The sequence below is a fragment of the Mytilus californianus genome, unplaced genomic scaffold (genome assembly GCF_021869535.1).
Source record: "Mytilus californianus isolate M0D057914Y unplaced genomic scaffold, xbMytCali1.0.p SCAF_12, whole genome shotgun sequence".
In the NCBI taxonomy this organism is placed as follows: domain Eukaryota; kingdom Metazoa; phylum Mollusca; class Bivalvia; order Mytilida; family Mytilidae; genus Mytilus; species Mytilus californianus.
The window spans coordinates 42,322,279-42,344,689 of NW_026262604.1; the positions used below are offsets into that span (position 1 = coordinate 42,322,279).

Consider the following 22,411-nt stretch of genomic DNA (forward strand, 5'->3'; position numbering starts at 1 on the left):
GCTCAATATACGGTATGTATGGGTTTTATTAATTGTTGAAAGGTCGTATGGGGGCCTATAATTGCTTTCGTCTACGTCATTTATATTCTGTTGGATAGTTGTCTCATCGGCAATCATGCAAAATCCTTATTTCACATATACAGAATGATTGACAGACAGACGGACGGACGGACAAACAGGATGATTCCTAGAAACACTTTACACTTCCGTGTTTTTAATTGAACAATATATTTATGGGGCATAACAGATATTATAAATGAAAGAATTCACACATCCAAGTAGACAATGTTTTTTTACAATAATTCATTACAGAAATATATTACAACATGTACAAGTTCAGTAATAATAATTACAAAAGTGTGAATCTATCATGAAATATTCCTTCTTTGTATAATTTGTTCGTCGTATACAGAACAAAAACCTATCCACCTTGAACCAGTTTTCAACTAATGTATCGCTTACATGTGATTATGCGAAAGAGATATAATTTGTGAAAATCAAATAAATATTGGACATTTGTTCAAAAAGTCGATTTTTTTTTATTTTCATATTAAAATAATTATCTTTTAGAGGTTTTAATGCTGTATAATTCGTATGGAACGCATACGTCATATTCATATATATTCTACGGGGGAGGAATGTGTAAAAGTGGGAATTTCCAGTTCTATAATTTTAAGTTTTATTATTTTGTATCTGCCTTTATTCAATATACTAATCTATGTCAAAATTCTTTTTTGTTTAATTTTATAAGCATAAATCAAACTGTTGTTTTTTCTGCTCAATATTTGCCAATTTTGTTATCCCGTGGTCTTTAATAGCTTAGTATATGGTATGAACTTGTTTAATCGTTGAAAACTGTACGGTGGCCTGTAGTTGTTAAAATCATTGTCCGTTGGCATGGTTGATAGTTGTCTCATTGGAAATCATACCACAGCTTTTTATTTTAACTTTAAATTATCTCAGTCTTTCTTTCATGAGACCCAGTAAATTCACACACTTACAGGAAGGATACAATAGGAGGCCCTTACCGATAGAAGAATATTAAGTAGTTTGACTGCAACGGAAAAGTCTAAAATAGTTTTAAATAATGTTCACCCTATAGATAGTAAAATTCGTAATGCGCAATTTCTCGTGTTGTGTAATTTTTTTTTTTACTATTGCCCTATTGGTTTTTTTTTTGGTTTTTTTTGTTTTTTTTGTTGTTTTTTTTTTTGGCAATGGTATTGTTTGGTCTTTATAAATTTATGGTTATTACTGTTCTACACCTTCAGTGTTTTTCTAATTAATTAGTATATCAAATTTTTAACACAATTTTCCAAACGCTAACATTTATTTTACATGATATTATTACAATAGGCTAACACGCAATCATATAGGTAGGAATTTCAATGAAATAAGAAAATATTGAGGGGAAATGAAAATCGCAATAAGAAGGACAGCAAACATAACGGCAAAAAAAAAGACAAACAATGCTGGCTTATTAAACACCAACGGAACTTTAATTTTTACAAAATATATCTTACGTTTCCAAAAGAGGCTATGCCAATACAAATGTAAACATAAATTATAAATAGTTTGAAGGGAGTAATATTACAAAAATTACTTCTACAATGTACGTACTTGTACAAAAACAGACAAAGAGGACATGCAAAGAGTCGATAGGACATGAAATCCAATCAGAAAACACCAGGTGTGTCAACAGTGTAAGCATACTGGCCGATATTTGTAAATATACCTAAACTAGGTTGTATCGGGTTTCTTTATACATGTTTTAGGCAATGCATCCTTGAGTCTTCTTTGCAATTGTTATGATATAGTCGCATAAAGTTACTTCACTGTTAGAAGAGTTGCATATATTTCAAGATCTATGCATGGTAATATTTCTTTCTTTTACATATATACATAACGCAGTTTTGCAGAAACACACAGTCATTAATTTGTGTTTACGTACACGTAATAGAATAAAATTGTACAAAAATATGGCGAAAAAATCCAAACACCATAAAGAAAATACGACTTCAAAACAAATTGTTGAAAAATTTGATGGCTTGACTAAGAAATGTTTTTCCAACGTTCTTTAGTGATTCCAAAAGTTCGGTAAAAATGTTTGAGGATTTGTTTTCGACGTCATCGCGTGCCTTTTGTCGGACAGTTTTTTCATCAATGTATTCTCTTCGATAAGATCCCATGGAGGATCCTCTTCCTCTTTCCTTTCGTTTTTGTTTGATTCCATGATTTGCTTTTTCTAAATCGGAAAGCATCAATAGTCGTTGACGTTCTTTTTGTTGCAGCTGCTGGTTAAGGAGAACTTCACGCCTGCGCAGTGCTGCGATTCTTTCAGATAATTGTCGGTTCTCTCCCTCGTCCATCTCTCCTTGGCTGATCTCCTTTTGTTGTTGAATTCGTACCATTTCCATCTGTAAAGTCTGTTTTTCCTTCTCGGAGTAATCTTTTTCCCAATGCATCCTTGCCATTCTATCTTCTAGTTTAGATCTTTCATTTGTCAGAGCACGAATGTCCTGTTCAAATTCTGAAGATATTTGGTTATGAAGTTTACGTCTCTCGCGTTCTTGGTCTTGCTCAAATTCTGCCCTAATTTGATCCATGCGTCTTGCTAATACATCCTCTGCAGCAGCATACATCTCATTAGTATAACATACACCGCCATTTTTATCCACCATGTCGTCGATTTTTGTTATAAGTTCATCAACTTTTCTCTTCTTTTCAGATTCGCTTGCAATATTGTCAACACAAATGTACCTGTTCTCACATTTTCGTACAATCTCTTTAAGTTCAGATGGAGCATTTTCAAGAAACTCTTCAATGGTCTTCTGTTCTTGTTTTAAATTATCTTCACGGGTAAAGACTATCATCATATATCTGATGACGTCATGTCCAAAATGTTGTATAAAATGTTCGACGGTCTCCTGTTCCTCTTTAGTATATCGTCCAATAGCGATAACAAGAAGAACCGCGTGTGGACCAGGTGAAGTCATGCCAACGCATTTGCTAATCTCGCGCGTGACTTCAAAGTTTAAATGGTTTGTATCAAATAACCCTGGTGTGTCAGCGACTAAAAGAAGTCTATTTCCGCGATAACATTCTCCCCGGCTACAATTGACAGTCACTGATGATCCAGAAACCATTGCCTTAAACTTGTTTTCCCCTAGAATTGTATTTCCAGTGGCACTCTTTCCGCTACCGGTGCGACCAACTAGCACCATCCGTACTTCCCCGCCATCTTCAGCACAATCCGTTTCTATGTCATTCCGACTCTGAGATCGACTTCCTAAAAAGAAATGAGTTATAGTTATAATAAATACGCTGACACATAAATTTTAAAATAGAAAACGAAACAGAACACAATTTTAAGCATACTTCTTCGTGAAATTAGTGAATGGCAACAAATATTATAACAAATAATAAACAATAATAACAGCATAATGCATGTAATTCAGATTTCAACTTCGTCAACTTTTTAGACTAAATGTATTTACACATTACATATACTATATGTTCATTTTTCATGGAGCAATTGTTTTTCTTTCTATTCATTAATAGAATTGATGAATAAATGAAATAGCAAATATGAAAAACAGACCTGCAACAGACATATCCGAAATAATTGTCACTCTGCTCTTAACTCAACAGTAGTCCTAGATATAAATCGCTCACAACAGTAAAATACCAAATTAAAACCGGACGGAAATACCAGTTTCTAGTGTTTGATTTCCCATATCTTCCTTAAAACTGATCAGATAAATAAATATAAATATGACTCATGTGTCAGGGAATAGTTCGATGAAATATCTTAAAATCTATTCAAGGAAAATGTTCACTCCAAACTATTTAAAGACGGAATATACTGTTTTGCTATATAAATAGATGTTTAAAACGAATACTTGTAATTTTTTATCTTAAAGATCTATTATAAATATTGTATCCGTTAAAAAAGAAAAATGAGAAGATAGTTATCCCAAAAAGTTATATAAAATATATTTATCTTTTGCTTCTGTACGACCATTAAGAAAGTGTTCGGACCCAATGGTCGTCTTCGAGCTACTTATTGCGACCATTTTGTAATCGCAATTGTACTAGTATTAAAATTTCTGCTTTAGAGAAGTGATACAAAGGTAAGTTAAAAGCGAATATGTACAAAAGAAGATGTGTTGATTCCGTCAGTGAAACAACAACCTAACGACAAAAATAAGGCAAAGACATCAGCAGCAGTCTTGAACAATAGACAGTGTCTATACATGAGATCTTTCTCAAGAATAATTCTTCAATTCGCCTTTTGAGAATCTAAAGAACTATGGGTAATTTCATTGTTCGTACCCCAAAATGAAAATAACGTCACGTCATTGGTTGAATTTCCAATGTTTAGGAAGTTTTTAACCAATCAAAAGGTAGCTCCCTTAGCAGTTTAAGAATCTAAAGGACTATGGGTAATTTCATTGTTCGTACCCCAAAATGAAAATAACGTCACGCCATTGGTTGAATTTCCAATGTTTAGGAAGTTTTTAACCAATCAAATGGTAGCTCCCTTAGCAGTTTAAGAATCTAAAGGACTATGGGATATTTTATTGTTCGTACCCCAAAATGAAAATAACGTCACGTCATTGGTTGAATTTCAATTGTTTGGGACGCTGTAAGCCGATCATGGCGTTTTGGGCCGTGTGCGCTTTTGAAAATATTACCCAGAATGCATAAGATTCTGAAACGGCGAATTCTCATAATATCGCAATACGTTTAGATATGATATAAGATAACTACTGAAGGCTTGCTTGACTAGGAACATGCAGATAGAAATATGACGAGGTTTTACTAGTCTATTTTTATATCTCAACCCTGCCGTTTTTTCTCATCAGTAGATGATCAAAACGTACATAAAAGGAGAGACTGTTTTAAAAACTGTATTAAAAAAGTATTGACAAAAAACTGAACTCAAAAGCAAATTAAAAAAGGGGGAAGTCCATAAAAACTGACAAGTTCAAACGTTAGAATATTTCAACCAACGGAATGAATTGTTTAGATTATGAGATTGTTACTTTGTTTACTCTTTTTTTTCTAGATACTGTATATATAGAAATTTATGAATGCACTTTTTATTGCGAATCTTTGACTTCTGGGAAAAATGCGAAATCTAATTAATGCGATTTTATGAAGGATACGCATTACTGAAAATATGAATACAATTGAAAAACAAAGGATATGGGGTATCCATCCATGACACAAAATCAGTACATGCACAACAAAAAAACACACAATAAGCAAAGGAACAGCGCTTTTATTACTGTTCTTCATCTCAAAGTCACAGTGAGGCCTTCAACACGGAGCAAAATAGACTGTCACCTCACTGCAAGTTTAAGACGGCCCATAGCACCGGCTAGAGCGGAATTCTTTGCAAAAATAAATTTGGATAAACTTTGTAAGATGTAACACCATTGTGTTATTGTTGTTATTATTTCGAACTTCATACAGTCGCATTTTTAGCATTAATAAAACATTGCATAATTTCTGAATTTACAGTATATGAACATTTACATCCTTTTATCGATATGTTATGATATAATAAATTATGATGATTAAAATCATATACTGTCACGAGTTTATTCAGAAGTTGGGGAAACTTCCGTTTACAAACTTATATTTCCGTATATTGATCTGATACATATTTTTGAAAGTAAATAGAGAATGTCCTTATGTTGGTAATAAGAAAATGTTTTTTATGTTTTTTATAATATTTTTTTTTCGATATGTTATGATATATATACTAAATTGTAATGATTAAAATCATATACTATCACGAGTTTATTCAGCAATTGGGAAACTTCCGTTTACAAATTTACATTTCCGTATATTAATATATATATTTGAAATTAAATAGAGAAAATACTAATGTAGGTATTAAGATTTTTTTTTTTTATATAATAAATGAGATATCAGCAAAATCAAAAGGCGGGAAAACAAAGGTAATACATATACACACATCTTGCTTAATACAGAAAACTTCTATTCATTTTATTTCTGGTGCGTTTGGTATGAGAAGTTTATCTCATTTATCAATTACAGAAATAGATAAATTATATACATAGAATTATATACTGTTAATTCAGATAGTATGGCGAGGTTTTTTTTTTAATTCGAATGGCAATAATAAGAAATCGCATTCTTATATCTGATACATATATCTGTATGGAGATATTCCTGAAATCGCAATATCTAAATCTTGCTTTTTTGTCCATTCTTCAAACATCGCAATGATGAATACACGCAATAATTTCTGAATTTGTGGTATTTCACAATAAGATAACCTAAAGGACGATTCGAAGATATTTGTCCTAAAATTGTTTCTAGATATGCATAAAATATTTGACATTTCATGTAAAGCAAACATAAATGAATTAATCTTTATGTTCTTCGTGGTTTTTTTTTTTATGTAATTGAATATAGTGTAATGAAAAAGTTAAATTGTTTTCCATCCTTATACGTTATTTAATATTGAACAAAGATACCAGGACAATAATAATGTTCACCTTTCATATTTATAGAATGTGATATGTATTTAAATGAATAGCTTCATTCAGTTAAAAGATTAACACCCACCGAAATAAAAAAATAAATATCAACTTCCGTTTTACTTAACTCCCAGTCAATAATTTGTTAATTATTTCCGTACTATATAAATCTTTAATACGCCCTTCGATACATACTTCACGTTATTTCGACATCGCTACCTTTTTCCGTCCGGCTTTTTTTTTCAACGCAATGTATATGTTACAGTGAATTTGTATAATCAGTGATTATGTAGAATCCCTGATTTTTCAGGGAATATGTAGAATCACTAAACTCATTAGTGATTATATATGATCCCTGATATTGACCAGTGATTTTACATAATCACTGAACATTTTACTAATTATTTTACAAATTCCCTAATACGATTTCAGGGATTATCAATAATAACAAAAATCAAATTAAGTGAACAGTTTTATTCAACTATTGAACCACATTATTTCACAAGCAAATGATAATGGCAGAGGAAAAAACAAAATACAAGATATGGACAAGGAACAAATACAGTGTTTTTTTTTTTTTTTTGATGACAAAAGAACCTAGTAAAAAGTAAAATCACAAAAATACTGAACTCCGAATAAAGAAGACAAAATATTACTATCTGCTGACATATAAATATCTAAATTGTTTTATGCTGCTACCATGGCTACTATCCTTTATTAGCTCACCGGGCCCAAAGGGCCCCATGTGAGCTTATGCCATAACTTGTCGTCGTCGTCGTCTGTCGTCTGTTGTCGTCTGTCGTCGTAAACTATTTAAAAAATCTTCTCCTCTGAAACTATTTGGCCAAATATCTTCAAACTTTAACTAAATGTTCCTTTGTGCAAAGAGGGGATAAATGAACATGAAATTCAAACTGAGAGAACTAATACAATAAAATTCTGCTCGGATCTTACACCAAAAATCAGTTCGAGGCTGCTGATTCCTTTTTTTTGGGGTACCTTCAGATGTTTGTATTGAAAACTTTATTTCTCTTACTAGTTCCATAAAATCTGATTCGATATGTGAAGAACAAGGTTTTTTTAAATGTGGATAATGTGGTAACAAAAAGATGCAAATCAATTAGAAGTGCCTGCAGAAAAGCAGGTCAAATGTGCAATAGTCGATGCCATCCAAATTTATTTAATGATTATTTTAATATATTGTACTTACCATCTTAATACATTGTGTAACATTATGATATATATTGAGGTTATCATTTTAATATCTAGTGCTTAATATTTTTATTTTGTGTAACATCTTAAAATATTATGACTAACACTTTAATTATACATGTATATATTAATAAGGTTAACATTTTTATATATTGTGCTTAACATTTTAATAAATTGTGCCAAACACTTTAATAAATTGTGCCAAACATTTTAATAAATACATGTATTGTGCTTAAAATTTTACAAATCATGTTTATTATGAAGTTTTAACATGTTGAATTTGATTTGATAGAATAAATTTTTTTAACTTTCATTCATTTTTTTTATACACAAAACTGTTTCTTCATTTCAGTTATTATGCATAATCCCTGACATTTTTTCTAGTGGTTTTACCTAATCCCTGAAAATTTCAGTGATTATATATAATCCCTAAACTAACCAGTGATTCTACATAATCCCTGAAAATTTTAGGGATTCTACATAATCCCTGATTATACAAATTCACTGTAACACATATACATATGAACGAATGTAAACAAAAGGAGAATTGTCGTCTACGTCAATTTAAGGAGGCAGCAACCCAAAAATTTAAAACAAAATAGCATAAGACATCCCCTCGATGTCAAGATATGGTGTTCTACAATAGACAGGTTTCTATACAGAATATGTCAAGCTCTGTGTCTCACTCGACCTGAGTCTAGAAAGGTATACATTTAATTTAGGGTCTGGATGAGAGAACCTTCATTTCTGTATTCTTTATTTATTTAGACAAATTTTATCTATTCTTTATATGTTTTGCCCATTATTCTCTATTCTTTATATTTCATCACCCCATTATTCTCTATTCTTTATATTTCAGCACCCCATTATTATCTATTCTTTTTTTTTGTCAGGTTTTTCTCTCTATTCTTTATTTTTTTTTGCCCATTTTTATGAAGTATTTTGTCCATTATTCTCTATGTTGTACACCCCATCCAGACCCTAATATATAGCCTATCTACAGATTATCAACACACAAAAGACAGGTTGTATAAGAGTCTTGATGGGGATTATAAATTAGACAATAGTGGACCAAAAAATAACTCATAAAGGAAAATGGGTCGAAAAAAGATAAGAATAGAGAAGATTGCAAATAAAGAAAAAAAGAATAGAAACTGGTAGCCTTAAAAATAAAAGAACAAATAAATGAAGATTCAGCCGTCAATCAGAACTACGACAAGACAGTATGCAAAAGTCATATCTCCGAATCAAAAAATAACTCATAAAGGAAAATGGGTCGAAAAAAGATAAGAATAGAGAAGATTGCAAATAAAGAAAAAAAGAATAGAAACTGGTAGCCTTAAAAATAAAAGAACAAATAAATGAAGATTCAGCCGTCAATCAGAACTACGACAAGACAGTATGCAAAAGTCATATCTCCGAATCAAAAAAGCAAAAGAAAATTGTTTTTTTTTACTATACTAATGTATTTGCATTTTTACCACTAAAATAATAAAAGAACAGCTAGCAGTCCAATGTTCCCCATTAATGCACATATTTTGCTATGTTGATATAAACCTTTGATATAAATTGTACATGAGAAAGTGCAGAAGAACGGATGCACAGACACACGAACACACCGATGGGCAGATGCACAGACACACGAACACACCGATGGGCGGAAGCATAGACGCAAGGACACACACCAAATATCTCTATGTCCCCCAACAGGGCGTTGCAAAGGAGACAAATTGTTGGAAAATTTGTACAGTGCGTACATTATAAAAGAAAGAAGAAACATATTAAACCGGATACGGGACGGACTTAAAGACACACGGACAGGAAAACATAATATTTCCTCCTATTGTTTGAAGAGTATACGAAGAAAGAAAACTTCCTTTCTGTTATCATTCACGCTCCGTGTTCTAGTTACTGACCTAAATAATTATTCAGCGTATTTCTATAAACGACTAATTCCTTCTTCCTGTTGTAAAAAAGACGAATGATTAAAATATTGTCTGCTTAAAAATGTCGATTTTAAATAATATTCAAGATTATTTGAAGGTCGTCTTATAATTAGAAAAGATCGAAACTCATCTTTTCTTATTATCTTTGAAAAAAATAAAATAAAATGGTCAACATTCAGTCTTTCCAATCTGACTTGTCCGTATTTTTTTTTTTTTTTTTTTTTTTTTGTATAGTAGGGTCATGTTAGACAGGTTCCAAACTAATTGATCATTTCAACCTTTATCCAAATAAAGTTCTATGACGCCACCCCCCTCCCCCCTTTCCTGCTCCCCCTCCACTTCAAGCTCTGGATGCGCTACGAATTCATTATTGTCAGGTAAGGCTAAAGTCAAAAGTTGCGTTTATGTTTTATACCATACAATTGCACTGTTTTAATTGAAAGTTAGTAATGTAAAGTTAAACACGTGCCGATTGACACAGTGTTACCATAAGCATTTGGAATGGACCGTCACATTTTTCTTTATATTTTTGTTTGTGTTTTATTTATTAGTTAACATTCGTTAATATTTTAACTTGTTTTCACTTATCTAATGTGTTCTTGCTCCTATCCATACGATGTCACAATAACAGTAGTTTATATGTGATATCCCTCTATTTCTATTTTCAACAGTGACACAACAAGAACAGTAGTTTATATAATTATGATGCTCTACAGTGGAACATAAGAATAAAGGGGCATCATATATAAGCTACTTTTATTGTTAAATCGTATGGAAATTAGCAGGAACATATTAAATACTGTTTTTAGTAAGTGAAAAAAGTAACTCTATTAAGGAGTTTTTATTCTTAATTTTTTGCCCTACTTTTCACTATTCTTGGTCCATTTTTCTGTAGATTTGGCCTATAATCTCTTTTCTGTACACCCAATCCATACCCTCACATATAGACTCTGTGGCATTATTAGGGTTAAACGTCTTTGTCTACTGATAAGAATAGGAAGAGACTTACCTATGGCATAACCAGTTTACATGTTTTGGGCTGGAAGTTTTGATGGTTTCTGACTAGGAAGAAACTTACCTGTGGTATTACCAGTTGACATGTTTTGGACTGGAGGTTTTGATGGTTTCTGCACAGGTGTCTGGGATTTCCGAATTGACTCTGATTTTGAGATCTCACACATTTCACATGTTGTTGATACAGAGTTATGAAATGTACAGTCACTGCAAGTCCAATCTAAAAACGTGAGAAAATGATTTTGAATTGCTCTTATAGATCGATACACGATTTCCTTTGTTGAAAAAAAAAATATGATTTAATATGAAGTGTGTCAGCTTCAACAAAAATAGAATTACAAGAACATGATATCAACAGTCAAAATAAAACAATGGTCTTAAAAGCTTTCGGAAATGACAGATATTTTTGGACAGAAAACAAAAGAGGCAGCAGGAAATATAAACTATTTGCTAGTTTCAGTTATCTAAAGGATAAAAATAAGTGTTGTTATTCGACAAAAAATATATTACTACAAGTTTGACCATCAAAAACAATACTGTGTTCTTCGCAGAATCGTACATTACATCTTCATGAAGCAATAGTTGTTAATGGGGTCTTGAATCTCCATTTTGTTAACATTTTAAAATTAAGTCTTCTTTCAAAAGTTGCACGAAATGAAACTACAAGATAAAAAAACATTTTTAATATTTTCGGAATTCAGATAGATTTTATACATCTTTATTCAAACATAGAAAACCCATCCTGACTGTCCGATATTAGAATATGAAAATAAGAAGATAATGAGACAATTGTCCACAAGAGACCAAATAACGTAAATATTATCAACTACAGGTCACTGTACGTATATGTATACAAACATGCATAGGTATGTGTTTCACGGGGTTATGGTTTTCTTGCAACCTGAAGGTAGCTTTACCTGTTTTCGACATCCTGACTTGAATTTGTGAACCATGTAACTTTTTCAGGGCCCAAAGGAATATGAAAGAGACGTATCATAAAATCAATTGGAAAGGAAAACTTACTATGGAGTGCAATCAAAAACCACGATTCTTAAACAAACAAAACATATCCCCCCCCCCCCCCCCCCCCAAAAAAAAAACAACTATCAAAACAACCAACCAACCAATAAACAAAATTCCAAAACAAACAAACAAACAATGCAAATTTCGATAAAAACACTACGCTTAAGATTAAGAGACATTGCCAATACAATCCTGGCAATGTTTCGAAGATGGATTAGAAGAAAACTGTAGAGCTCTGCAAAATAATTCTTCCAGATTCTCAATTATACTTATAATAAAAAGATAAAATTAAGAGAACATAAATTTTATGAACATACCTTTATCTGCCGTCGGATTTGATCCTTGGTGTTTCAATTCAGATTTCTCCGATCCTGGATATTTGAGTTCGGAGGTAGCGCCATTTTGGTCCATGCCATAATTATCAGGGTAAGTTAATACTGCATTAGGATTTCTGAAGTTACACGTAGGACATATATCGACTGCTGCTTTATTCAACAAAGTACACGACGAACATTCCCAGTCAGACATGTTGTACAGTACAGTTTCTTTTTCGTTACCAAGACATATATGACAATGGGCGATCTAACGAACACTTAAAATCAATTCTTCAAACGTTACTTATATACTCAACGATGACGTAAATAGCAACTGAAAAGTTTTACTTATGTACGTAATACTGATTTGTCATAATATTTTCCTCGTAAGTAATTCTAACGGTTATTTCCATTTCAGTAAAGAATTATTATATATAAACAGTAGTCAATATCCATCTTATGGCCTCTTCAGTGGGATATTCCAGAAACTTGTTCTATTTCATAAATATTTCTATATAGCTCTGATATTTTCTGGCAGTACAAAAGATTTTAAATTTGATTAAATCACATATATGTATACTAAATACGTTTTAATTTAAATGGTTGTGTTTTAAATATTTCATCAACCCTCGTCGAACCTCATTACTCTGCGTCCTCTGCAAATTAATAAATTGGTAATTTCCACAGGTTAAAAATATAAATGAAACTTTACCTTTCACGTGGGAAACCTTTGCATTCTTAAGCACATTGTACGTTACTCAAACACAATTATCGTGATGTGAAACTCAAAGTTTGTAAAAGTGAAGCCAATCATTTTGTACCAGTTAAATACAAAGTTCGATGATATTTAGTGCTTTTACGTAATTTTGTAATGACAATAAATGTTGTTGTATGATAGATACGTACAGGACATATTTAGGGTAAATCATGTAAATAATCGGAGGAAATATTTTTTATTTCAATTTGTATATTTCCTCTAGCACAGATAACATGTGTTGTTTTAATTCTTTGATATGATATGAAACGCTTGCATAGATGAAGGTGTGATAATTTATTTAAATCAAACTGACATATATAGACATATTTATATCCCTGTCATATGGTGCTCGATTGATAGTTGTCTAATTGGAAAGCTTACCACATTATATATATATATATATATATTTATTAAGAAACTACCCCTTTACAACGGGGGCACTTGCAGGCAGGGTACCTACAAATGCGTCTAAGAGCATATACAATGAATAATGTACAATGAAATAAAATACACATAGGACAATATCATAGTTAAAAATTGATTCTCTTTAAAACAAGTGAACTTTCATGTAAAACATAACAGCATTATATATTAAGATAACATCTCAACATTTAGAGATCACATCAATTAAATTGCACACGCAAATCACAGTTAGCTTAATTTTCTAAAATCGAAGACCTGTAAGTGTACATTTCACTCAACATCTTTTTACTAAAAGTGTCTCTAGACTATAGGGACTCCTGATCTATATTTTCTGCGTTCGGAGCGCTTTTCGATTGATAGTTGTCTTATTGGAAAGCATACGACAATCCCTGATCTATATTTTCTGCGTTCGGAGCGCCTTTCAGTTGTTAGTTGTCTCATTGGAAAGTTTACCACATTTCTAGACTGGTGACTCCTGATCTATTTTTGCTCCGTTCGGAGCGCTTTTCAATTGATAGTTGTTTCATTGGTAAGCTTACCACATCTGTAGACTGGGGACTCCTGATCAATATTTTCTGCGTTCGGAGTGCATATTTAAATACGATACCGTAGTTACCGCGATGTTATTCGCTTTTTAGCATGGTGTCGATACCGTCCCCTTACTCGTATTTAGAGAGCCCAAAACATTCGACAAAAATCAATTATTTACAGCTCTAACCTATCAATTTTATTAATTCAGGTAAAGGAAAAAACATAATTTAAAAACTGTTACATTAAAGTTGTCACATTTATGTTCATCGATTTGACTCAAATTCTCATATTTGATTTATAACATATACTAAAACGTGTATCCAAATTACAAAAAGTCTAAAATAAATGATTAACAATGTTCGCTAATATGTATCAGCATTTCGTGTGTATGTTATTCTAGGTACTATCTAATTAACCACCGAAATGACCTCCGAAGACTACCGACGGTCATATAACCCGATATAAACAAAATAATAATATGAATAGATAGCGACCACGTGCAGTTGGATTTTTCCTGGTATGTTTGTTTTCATATTATATGTTGAAAAAATATGTTAATCATCATGTTTACCAATACAAGAATGATTTTTTTTGGGGGGATCGAAGTAGGCAACCAAATGGTTCACCCTTGTTTCACTTTCAATGTTGGCACTCTTTTCCTTTTAATAGCTGAACACGCCTAGTACATTAGTAACCTATCTCTAACTAAGGGCTTGAATTAAAGGTTACATTAATACGGATCCAATGAGGTTAAATTATTGACTTACGAGTCAATAATACACCAGCAATATTTTTAGGTTAATTTAACAAATTTGTGCCAAACTGACTGCTTATAACGAATTTTTTGTTCAAAATTCTGCTTAAAGCAAGAAAGAAATGTATTTTATTTTATTTTTTGTCTAAATCGAAGCTAATGGCCGTTAAAGCGTAAATCAGTAGGGCAAAGTGTCTGTAATAAAGTACTCACAGATTTTGGAAATTTCACATATGAATTCTGCTTGTAAAAATACACCAGAAAATAAAATAAAAGTAGGGGTAACCATTTTAGATTTTGAGATACGAGCTGCATGTTAAACATCATGATTCGCAAAAAATACAAAGACTATATAGGGAAAATCATGAAAATCGACAGATTTTTTTACATTGTCGGTATTTATTAGTCCACAAAATTAAAAAAAAAATGATATACGATTCAAAAATAAATGACGAATCCATATGTGCAAAGAAAGTCCTAAACAACCGTTCTAGTTTTCAAACTATATCCTGTAATAGTTTTTGTCGACGATGTTATTGATGTCGACGATGTTATTTATGTTGACGATGTTATTGATGTCGACGATGTTATTGATGTCGACAATGTTATTGATGTCTACGATGTTATTGATGTCGACGATGTTATTGATGTCTACCGTGACGATTACCGTGACATCGTCACAACTACTGTTTTTTGAAAAGATAGAGTGTGTATCTGCCATTTTGCTTATTATTGCAAATGTTAACCGTATATATTCAACTGCTATGAAATTATACTGATTATTTTTCAAGGACATTGTGTGACCCCTTTCCAACCCCCCAAAAATAATAAAAAATAAAATAAAATGATAGCCAACTGGCATTAAAAATAAATGAACTGCAACATGTGCAAATGAAAGAACGTTCCTTCCGGCTTTCGTTAGTCAATTTTATCATGACTATATGTTTGCATCAATAGTTTGTTTAATTATACTTCCTGATAGCCTAATTGATTGTAAGTACTTCCATCTTTTCGAAATAAAACAACATTTCGCACATTTTTGTCATGTTTGTAGATATTGTCCTGAGTATTACGAAACTAATATTAAAAATTACTGATCGAGGTTGATTTTGTTCCGGTTAACACAGAGTTAACTAAACAATGAACCTACATATGTTCATCAGATGCGATGGGGATATATGCACGTCTGTTTTTTTTTTCTCTCTCTCACACAATATTTGTATACATTTATTCATAAAAAGTAAATTAACAAAAATACCGAACTCCAATGAAATTTCATAACGGAAAGTCCTTTATCAAATTGCAAAATCAAAAGCTCAAACACAGCAAACGAATGAAAAACAACTGTCATATTTTGACTTGGTACTAAAGTAAGCCTCACACGGCCGTAGCGCAGTTTTAAAAGGAATTGAGGCAAAGGGGACTGAGTAATGTGCCCCCATCGTAACAAACATTTTCGTTATATCGAACATTAATCTTGCTTTTTCCTGACAGGACATTGTTGGAATGGTTGGCCTATTTATAACAAGAAACACACATTTTTTTACCAAATGTGTGTCGCCTGCCATGTCACTACAGCTTCGTTGTTACAATGTAGTATACATAACAAACGCAGTATTTACACAGGGAAATTTCACTCACATCAATCACGTGAATTTCACCTCAAACGAGCTTATACGTGAAAGTCACGTGAATTTCACTTGAAAACCACATTAATTTTTTTCACGTGAAATTCACGTGAGTTTTTGAAATTACGTAATTCAAATAACATCTAAATTTTCAAATTTAATCCAAACCATGAAAAATACCATTTTTTTTTTGGTAAAGTTCACGTGAAATTCATGTGAATAATTTCACGTGAGATTCGGGTGAATCTCAATTCACTTGAAATTTACATGAACATTTTCACGTGAGTTTCATGTATAAGCTCGTTTGAGGTGAATCTCACGTGAATAATTTCACATGAGATTCGGGTGAATCTCAATTCACGTGAAATTTACATGAAAATTTTCACGTGAGTTTCATGTATAAGCTCGTTTGAGGTGAATCTCACGTGAAAATTTTCATGTGAATTTCATGTGAGATTCATGTGAAATTCACGTGAGCAAATTTTTCCTGTGTATAAGTGTAGTATTGGACAACGTAATACCAAATCATTTAACTTAATGTTCAGATTGGTATTCTTTATACAGTCAGTCGATCTCCTAAACAAAATCTTTAATTTCTCAGTGATCATTAGGCCTGTTCAATTTCTGCTTCTTTCTGTCTGCCAGGAAATCGTGTGACATTACCTCTTCATTGTATTTTGGTGAAATTTCCAAAAAGGATAGATAAGATATATTAAGCCGAATTTTTCCGAACAAACAATTTCGTTTAAGTTAAAATTTGAGGTTTCAAACTAGTTATTTGGATTTATTATAAAAGCTAGGTTGCAATTACCAGTGTGATCAAACGTTTTTGAATATCATAGCCAACGATCAAAACGTGTGATTGGTCTTCAAATCGCTTACACTTTTGAAAGAGAAATATTTAAAAAAGAATACAAGTTAGAGTTTTGAAAAACAATTTTCAAACGGCCGTACAAAAAAGATAAATATTTCAATAAACGTCTTCATTTCACGAAAATAGTCTAAAATAGCCAAGAAGGACCGTCAAATTTTTAAAAACAGTTAATCAGGTTCACGTGTTGCTTTTATTTTTTAAAGAAAGCAATTTTGTCTAAATATAAATAAATGATAGAGTCTTCATTTTTTCTCTTCAATGGATCCTTCTTTTGTAAATAATGTTTTCCAACGAAACGGTATTTGCAACACTTATAAAACCTATGTTTACCAGTGACCGGTGTGTGGTTAAAGCTCCAATGGTGGCTGCATGTTTACCAGTGACCAGTGTGTGGTTAAAGCTCCAATGGTGGCTGCAGAAAAGAAAAGCACTATTTCATCATTGTGAACGTTGATTAGTGTATTGCTTGAACCTTGCATATTAATTATTTAAAATACTAATAATTGCAGAAAAGAAACTTTCTAATGTGTGATCGTCGTTTAAAAGGCGGGACATTTGCCTCATTTGTCTCCATTACCCTACGATCTTGGCCTCATCATCTGCATTTCTTAAAAAAAATTATCCTCACCATTGCTGGTGCTATAAATTTGAGATATTGTGCGCACTCTAGATAGTCTTCACACAAACCCATTTTGCTGGTTTATACATGCATGAATGCGATACAACTTTGCATTATTATATCACCAAATTTCCTATCACGATCGATTGCTTTTTCTCAAGCCTGCGACTTTTGTCGCAGATTAAAGCGAGACATTGCGATCCTACATTCCGTCGTCGTCGGTGGCGGCGGCGTATTTAAATATTCACTCTGTGGTTAAAGTTTTTGAAATTTTAATTTAAACTATCCTTGATTTCTACCAAACTAGGACAGAAGCTTGTTTATGATCATAAGATAGTATCCAGAAGTAAATTTTGTAAAAAAAACCCTCACTGCTGTTTATCCGTATTTTACTTATAGATGGACTTAGTTTTTCTTCCAGTTAACATTACATACAGTCTGCAGTTAAAGTTTTTAAATCATTTATTAGATTCATAAACCATCCTTGATTTTTACCAAACTTGGACAGAAGCTTCTTACAATCAAAAGATAGTATCCAGAGGAACATGTAAAAAATTATCTTCTTTATCATTTGTTCATTCAATAAATTTATGTTTCAACTCTTTTATAAATCTATAGATTTGATTGCATACTGTATTCATTTTTTACAAGCTTAACTTTTTTCATAAATTTCAAACGTTTTATTTCATTAACTGTAAATCTATTATGTGCATTCCCCTATCACACTGAAGACATAGACAACAGCAAAAGTATGCGAGACACTGGGATCCGCGGAACCCTTAAGAATTTTTTTTTTAGTACAGGACATCGCATTATATATAATTTTTAACGACTGAATGATTTGCAGTACCAAAGAGGAATATATGTCTTTTAAAAATTCTACATAAACGACTGGCAATGAATAAGAAAACTGCATACGAACTTGAAAATTTTTATAGCTGTAATAAAGGTTAAAAGTAGGACCCGTATCTGAACCGTGAGGTCCTTCTTGTAGTGTTGTGCTATAAAATCGTGTATAGTGTAATGCTACAAGTGTACCTATTTATCATGTTTATATTATGCTACACGAATGTACCCGGTGCAATTCTGAAAGAAAAGTGTAATGCAAAGAAATGTTATAGTAAGTTGAATTTGGAAGTATTCTTGCAGAAATTATGAAAATTGGATGATTGGTTTGAAAAGAAAATTTGAATTTGTAGAAAATCTTAAAGAAGAATTTGTATCTTCTATTTTTATCATACAAGTGTAGTTTCAGTTTCAAAAATTACCAACGATTATTCTAAATTTAGACTTTTCCATTCCAAAAATTGCAGACGGAGTAGCAAACACCTATTTATTTTCTTCACAAAATATAACGTTATTGTTGAGAAAGTTGAATGCAGCTTTCACTTATTCGGAGATAAAAAAAAATTTTAGAGCGAGATTCCTTTTCGTGCTCAATCTTTAGTTTCTGTTGTTTCTTTTTTCTCTTTGGCGTTGGTTTTCTTTTTTCCGAAAAAAATTACATATCTAACGGCCCAAAAACTTAAAAACCAATTTCTACCGAAATTGGTCAATCTTTTTCTAAAATTGTGCTGGGTAGATAGATCTTGCTGAGCAGTCACTATCTTTTCAATTGTTGTTTTTTTTTCTCTATTTGCTAAAGTTTTTGAGATTAAGTCAAAATTGAAGATTCGTTCTCTATATTCTATTTTTAGCGATGTTGGTTGATGTACCTTGACGAAAATCACAAACTTCTGAGTAGACATTAAAGCATGGCAACTTTGACATCAACATGATCAATTCATGCATTGAGCAGTTTAAGGCCAGTCAATCTCATTAAAATTCAGGGGCCGGTTTCACGAAGCTATCCTAAGCTAGACCTGTCATAAGATATATCTTAGGACATATGTCTTATGATCCTCTTATGACTATCTTAAGACATATCTCAGACCTCGCCTCGAAGCTGTCTTGGGATGATCTTAGCAAAGATATCCTAAACTTGTCGCAAATTCTTTAAATTTTTAGATATTAACATGGATTCATGGAAAACTTCATGTAAATGTAGCATGTGTTTCCCATAAATTACTAAACGTATTGCTTAATATTCCATGATTAGATAAATTGCAAAACTAATATAAAAATACGTGTAATTTATATAAATAATCTATTGATAATACACCAATATACATATGAAAATTCAAATACAAAGTGGAGAAAAGAAGAATGAAATGATGACAATTTTTTGTTTGTACAAGTGAGTTGAATTCAATTTGTCACTGTATCGTTTATAAAAAGGTTAAAGGATAAAATCGTGCTTTCTTGCTATAAATACATCGGATGTTCATCGTTGATAAATCATTTTGCTACTCCGTCTACCTATAAAGATAAAGTTGTGAGCAGGAAAATGAGTCCCAATTTCACAGAATCAGAGCTTCAAACTTTTTTGGATATCTTAAGACTCCTCTCGTGTAGTCCTTTCTTTATGACCAACTTTGAGAGATGTCTTAAGTTAGGTCCACTTTGTGAAACCCACTTAGGACTAAGATATTTCGTAAAACTATTCTAAGACAGCTTTGAGAAACTGGCCCCAGATCTATAACTCGCGTGCTCTAATATATCCTAATATGAGGATAATGAAATCAGAGATCTATATTTTAATTAGATTGTAGGCAAGCAGAATTTTAGACGACTTAGTCGGTAAAAGAGCTCATCTCATGTTTTCTTTATTATTGCGTACATAGCCGACTTAAAATAAAAATTACGTACTCTAACTTACGACGAACAATAAAAGGACAGACGCAAAGTAATGAAATTAGATCACATGACACTTCTTAATTGGCAGGTGCGCATATAGAAAATAACATACAATGTATCATACTGGGAAAGATATATTTAAAACACAATTGAATAACTGTTATATCTATTCCTGGTACAAGCATGTCACAATTGAAATATGTGGGCTCACCACTCGGTCTGAATGTGCACGGAAGTCACAGGTGTATAGCTTTCCTTACTATGTCACAATTGAAATATGGGGGCTGACCACTCTGTCTGAATGTGCACGGAAGTCACAGGTGTATAGCCTTTCTTACAATGCTTTTTCCTGACAGGACATTGTTGGAATGGTTGGCCTATTTATAACAAGAAACACACATTTTTTTACCAAATGTGTGTCGCCTGCCATGTCACTACAGCTTCGTTGTTACAATGTAGTATACATAACAAACGCAGTATTTACACAGGGAAATTTCACTCACATCAATCACGTGAATTTCACCTCAAACGAGCTTATACGTGAAAGTCACGTGAATTTCACTTGAAAACCACATTAATTTTTTTCACGTGAAATTCACGTGAGTTTTTGAAATTACGTAATTCAAATAACATCTAAATTTTCAAATTTAATCCAAACCATGAAAAATACCATTTTTTTTTTTGGTAAAGTTCACGTGAAATTCATGTGAATAATTTCACGTGAGATTCGGGTGAATCTCAATTCACTTGAAATTTACATGAACATTTTCACGTGAGTTTCATGTATAAGCTCGTTTGAGGTGAATCTCACGTGAATAATTTCACATGAGATTCGGGTGAATCTCAATTCACGTGAAATTTACATGAAAATTTTCACGTGAGTTTCATGTATAAGCTCGTTTGAGGTGAATCTCACGTGAAAATTTTCATGTGAATTTCATGTGAGATTCATGTGAAATTCACGTGAGCAAATTTTTCCTGTGTATAAGTGTAGTATTGGACAACGTAATACCAAATCATTTAACTTAATGTTCAGATTGGTATTCTTTATACAGTCAGTCGATCTCCTAAACAAAATCTTTAATTTCTCAGTGATCATTAGGCCTGTTCAATTTCTGCTTCTTTCTGTCTGCCAGGAAATCGTGTGACATTACCTCTTCATTGTATTTTGGTGAAATTTCCAAAAAGGATAGATAAGATATATTAAGCCGAATTTTTCCGAACAAACAATTTCGTTTAAGTTAAAATTTGAGGTTTCAAACTAGTTATTTGGATTTATTATAAAAGCTAGGTTGCAATTACCAGTGTGATCAAACGTTTTTGAATATCATAGCCAACGATCAAAACGTGTGATTGGTCTTCAAATCGCTTACACTTTTGAAAGAGAAATATTTAAAAAAGAATACAAGTTAGAGTTTTGAAAAACAATTTTCAAACGGCCGTACAAAAAAGATAAATATTTCAATAAACGTCTTCATTTCACGAAAATAGTCTAAAATAGCCAAGAAGGACCGTCAAATTTTTAAAAACAGTTAATCAGGTTCACGTGTTGCTTTTATTTTTTAAAGAAAGCAATTTTGTCTAAATATAAATAAATGATAGAGTCTTCATTTTTTCTCTTCAATGGATCCTTCTTTTGTAAATAATGTTTTCCAACGAAACGGTATTTGCAACACTTATAAAACCTATGTTTACCAGTGACCGGTGTGTGGTTAAAGCTCCAATGGTGGCTGCATGTTTACCAGTGACCAGTGTGTGGTTAAAGCTCCAATGGTGGCTGCAGAAAAGAAAAGCACTATTTCATCATTGTGAACGTTGATTAGTGTATTGCTTGAACCTTGCATATTAATTATTTAAAATACTAATAATTGCAGAAAAGAAACTTTCTAATGTGTGATCGTCGTTTAAAAGGCGGGACATTTGCCTCATTTGTCTCCATTACCCTACGATCTTGGCCTCATCATCTGCATTTCTTAAAAAAAATTATCCTCACCATTGCTGGTGCTATAAATTTGAGATATTGTGCGCACTCTAGATAGTCTTCACACAAACCCATTTTGCT

The 22,411-nt window shown here is 32.1% G+C and overlaps 1 protein-coding gene across 1 annotated transcript; it reads right to left on the minus strand.

Moving 5' to 3' along the window:
• Positions 1 to 1,311: 1,311 nt before the first annotated feature.
• Positions 1,312 to 12,710, minus strand: LOC127721829 (uncharacterized). The gene is made up of 3 exons (XM_052228638.1): positions 12,031 to 12,710; positions 10,755 to 10,910; positions 1,312 to 3,289 (listed from the first exon to the last, which is right to left on the minus strand). Exons 1-3 carry the CDS (start codon positions 12,239 to 12,241, stop codon positions 2,019 to 2,021), a joined length of 1,638 nt encoding a protein of 545 aa, XP_052084598.1. The 5' UTR covers positions 12,242 to 12,710; the 3' UTR covers positions 1,312 to 2,018.
• Between the last annotated feature and the right edge of the window lie 9,701 nt (positions 12,711 to 22,411).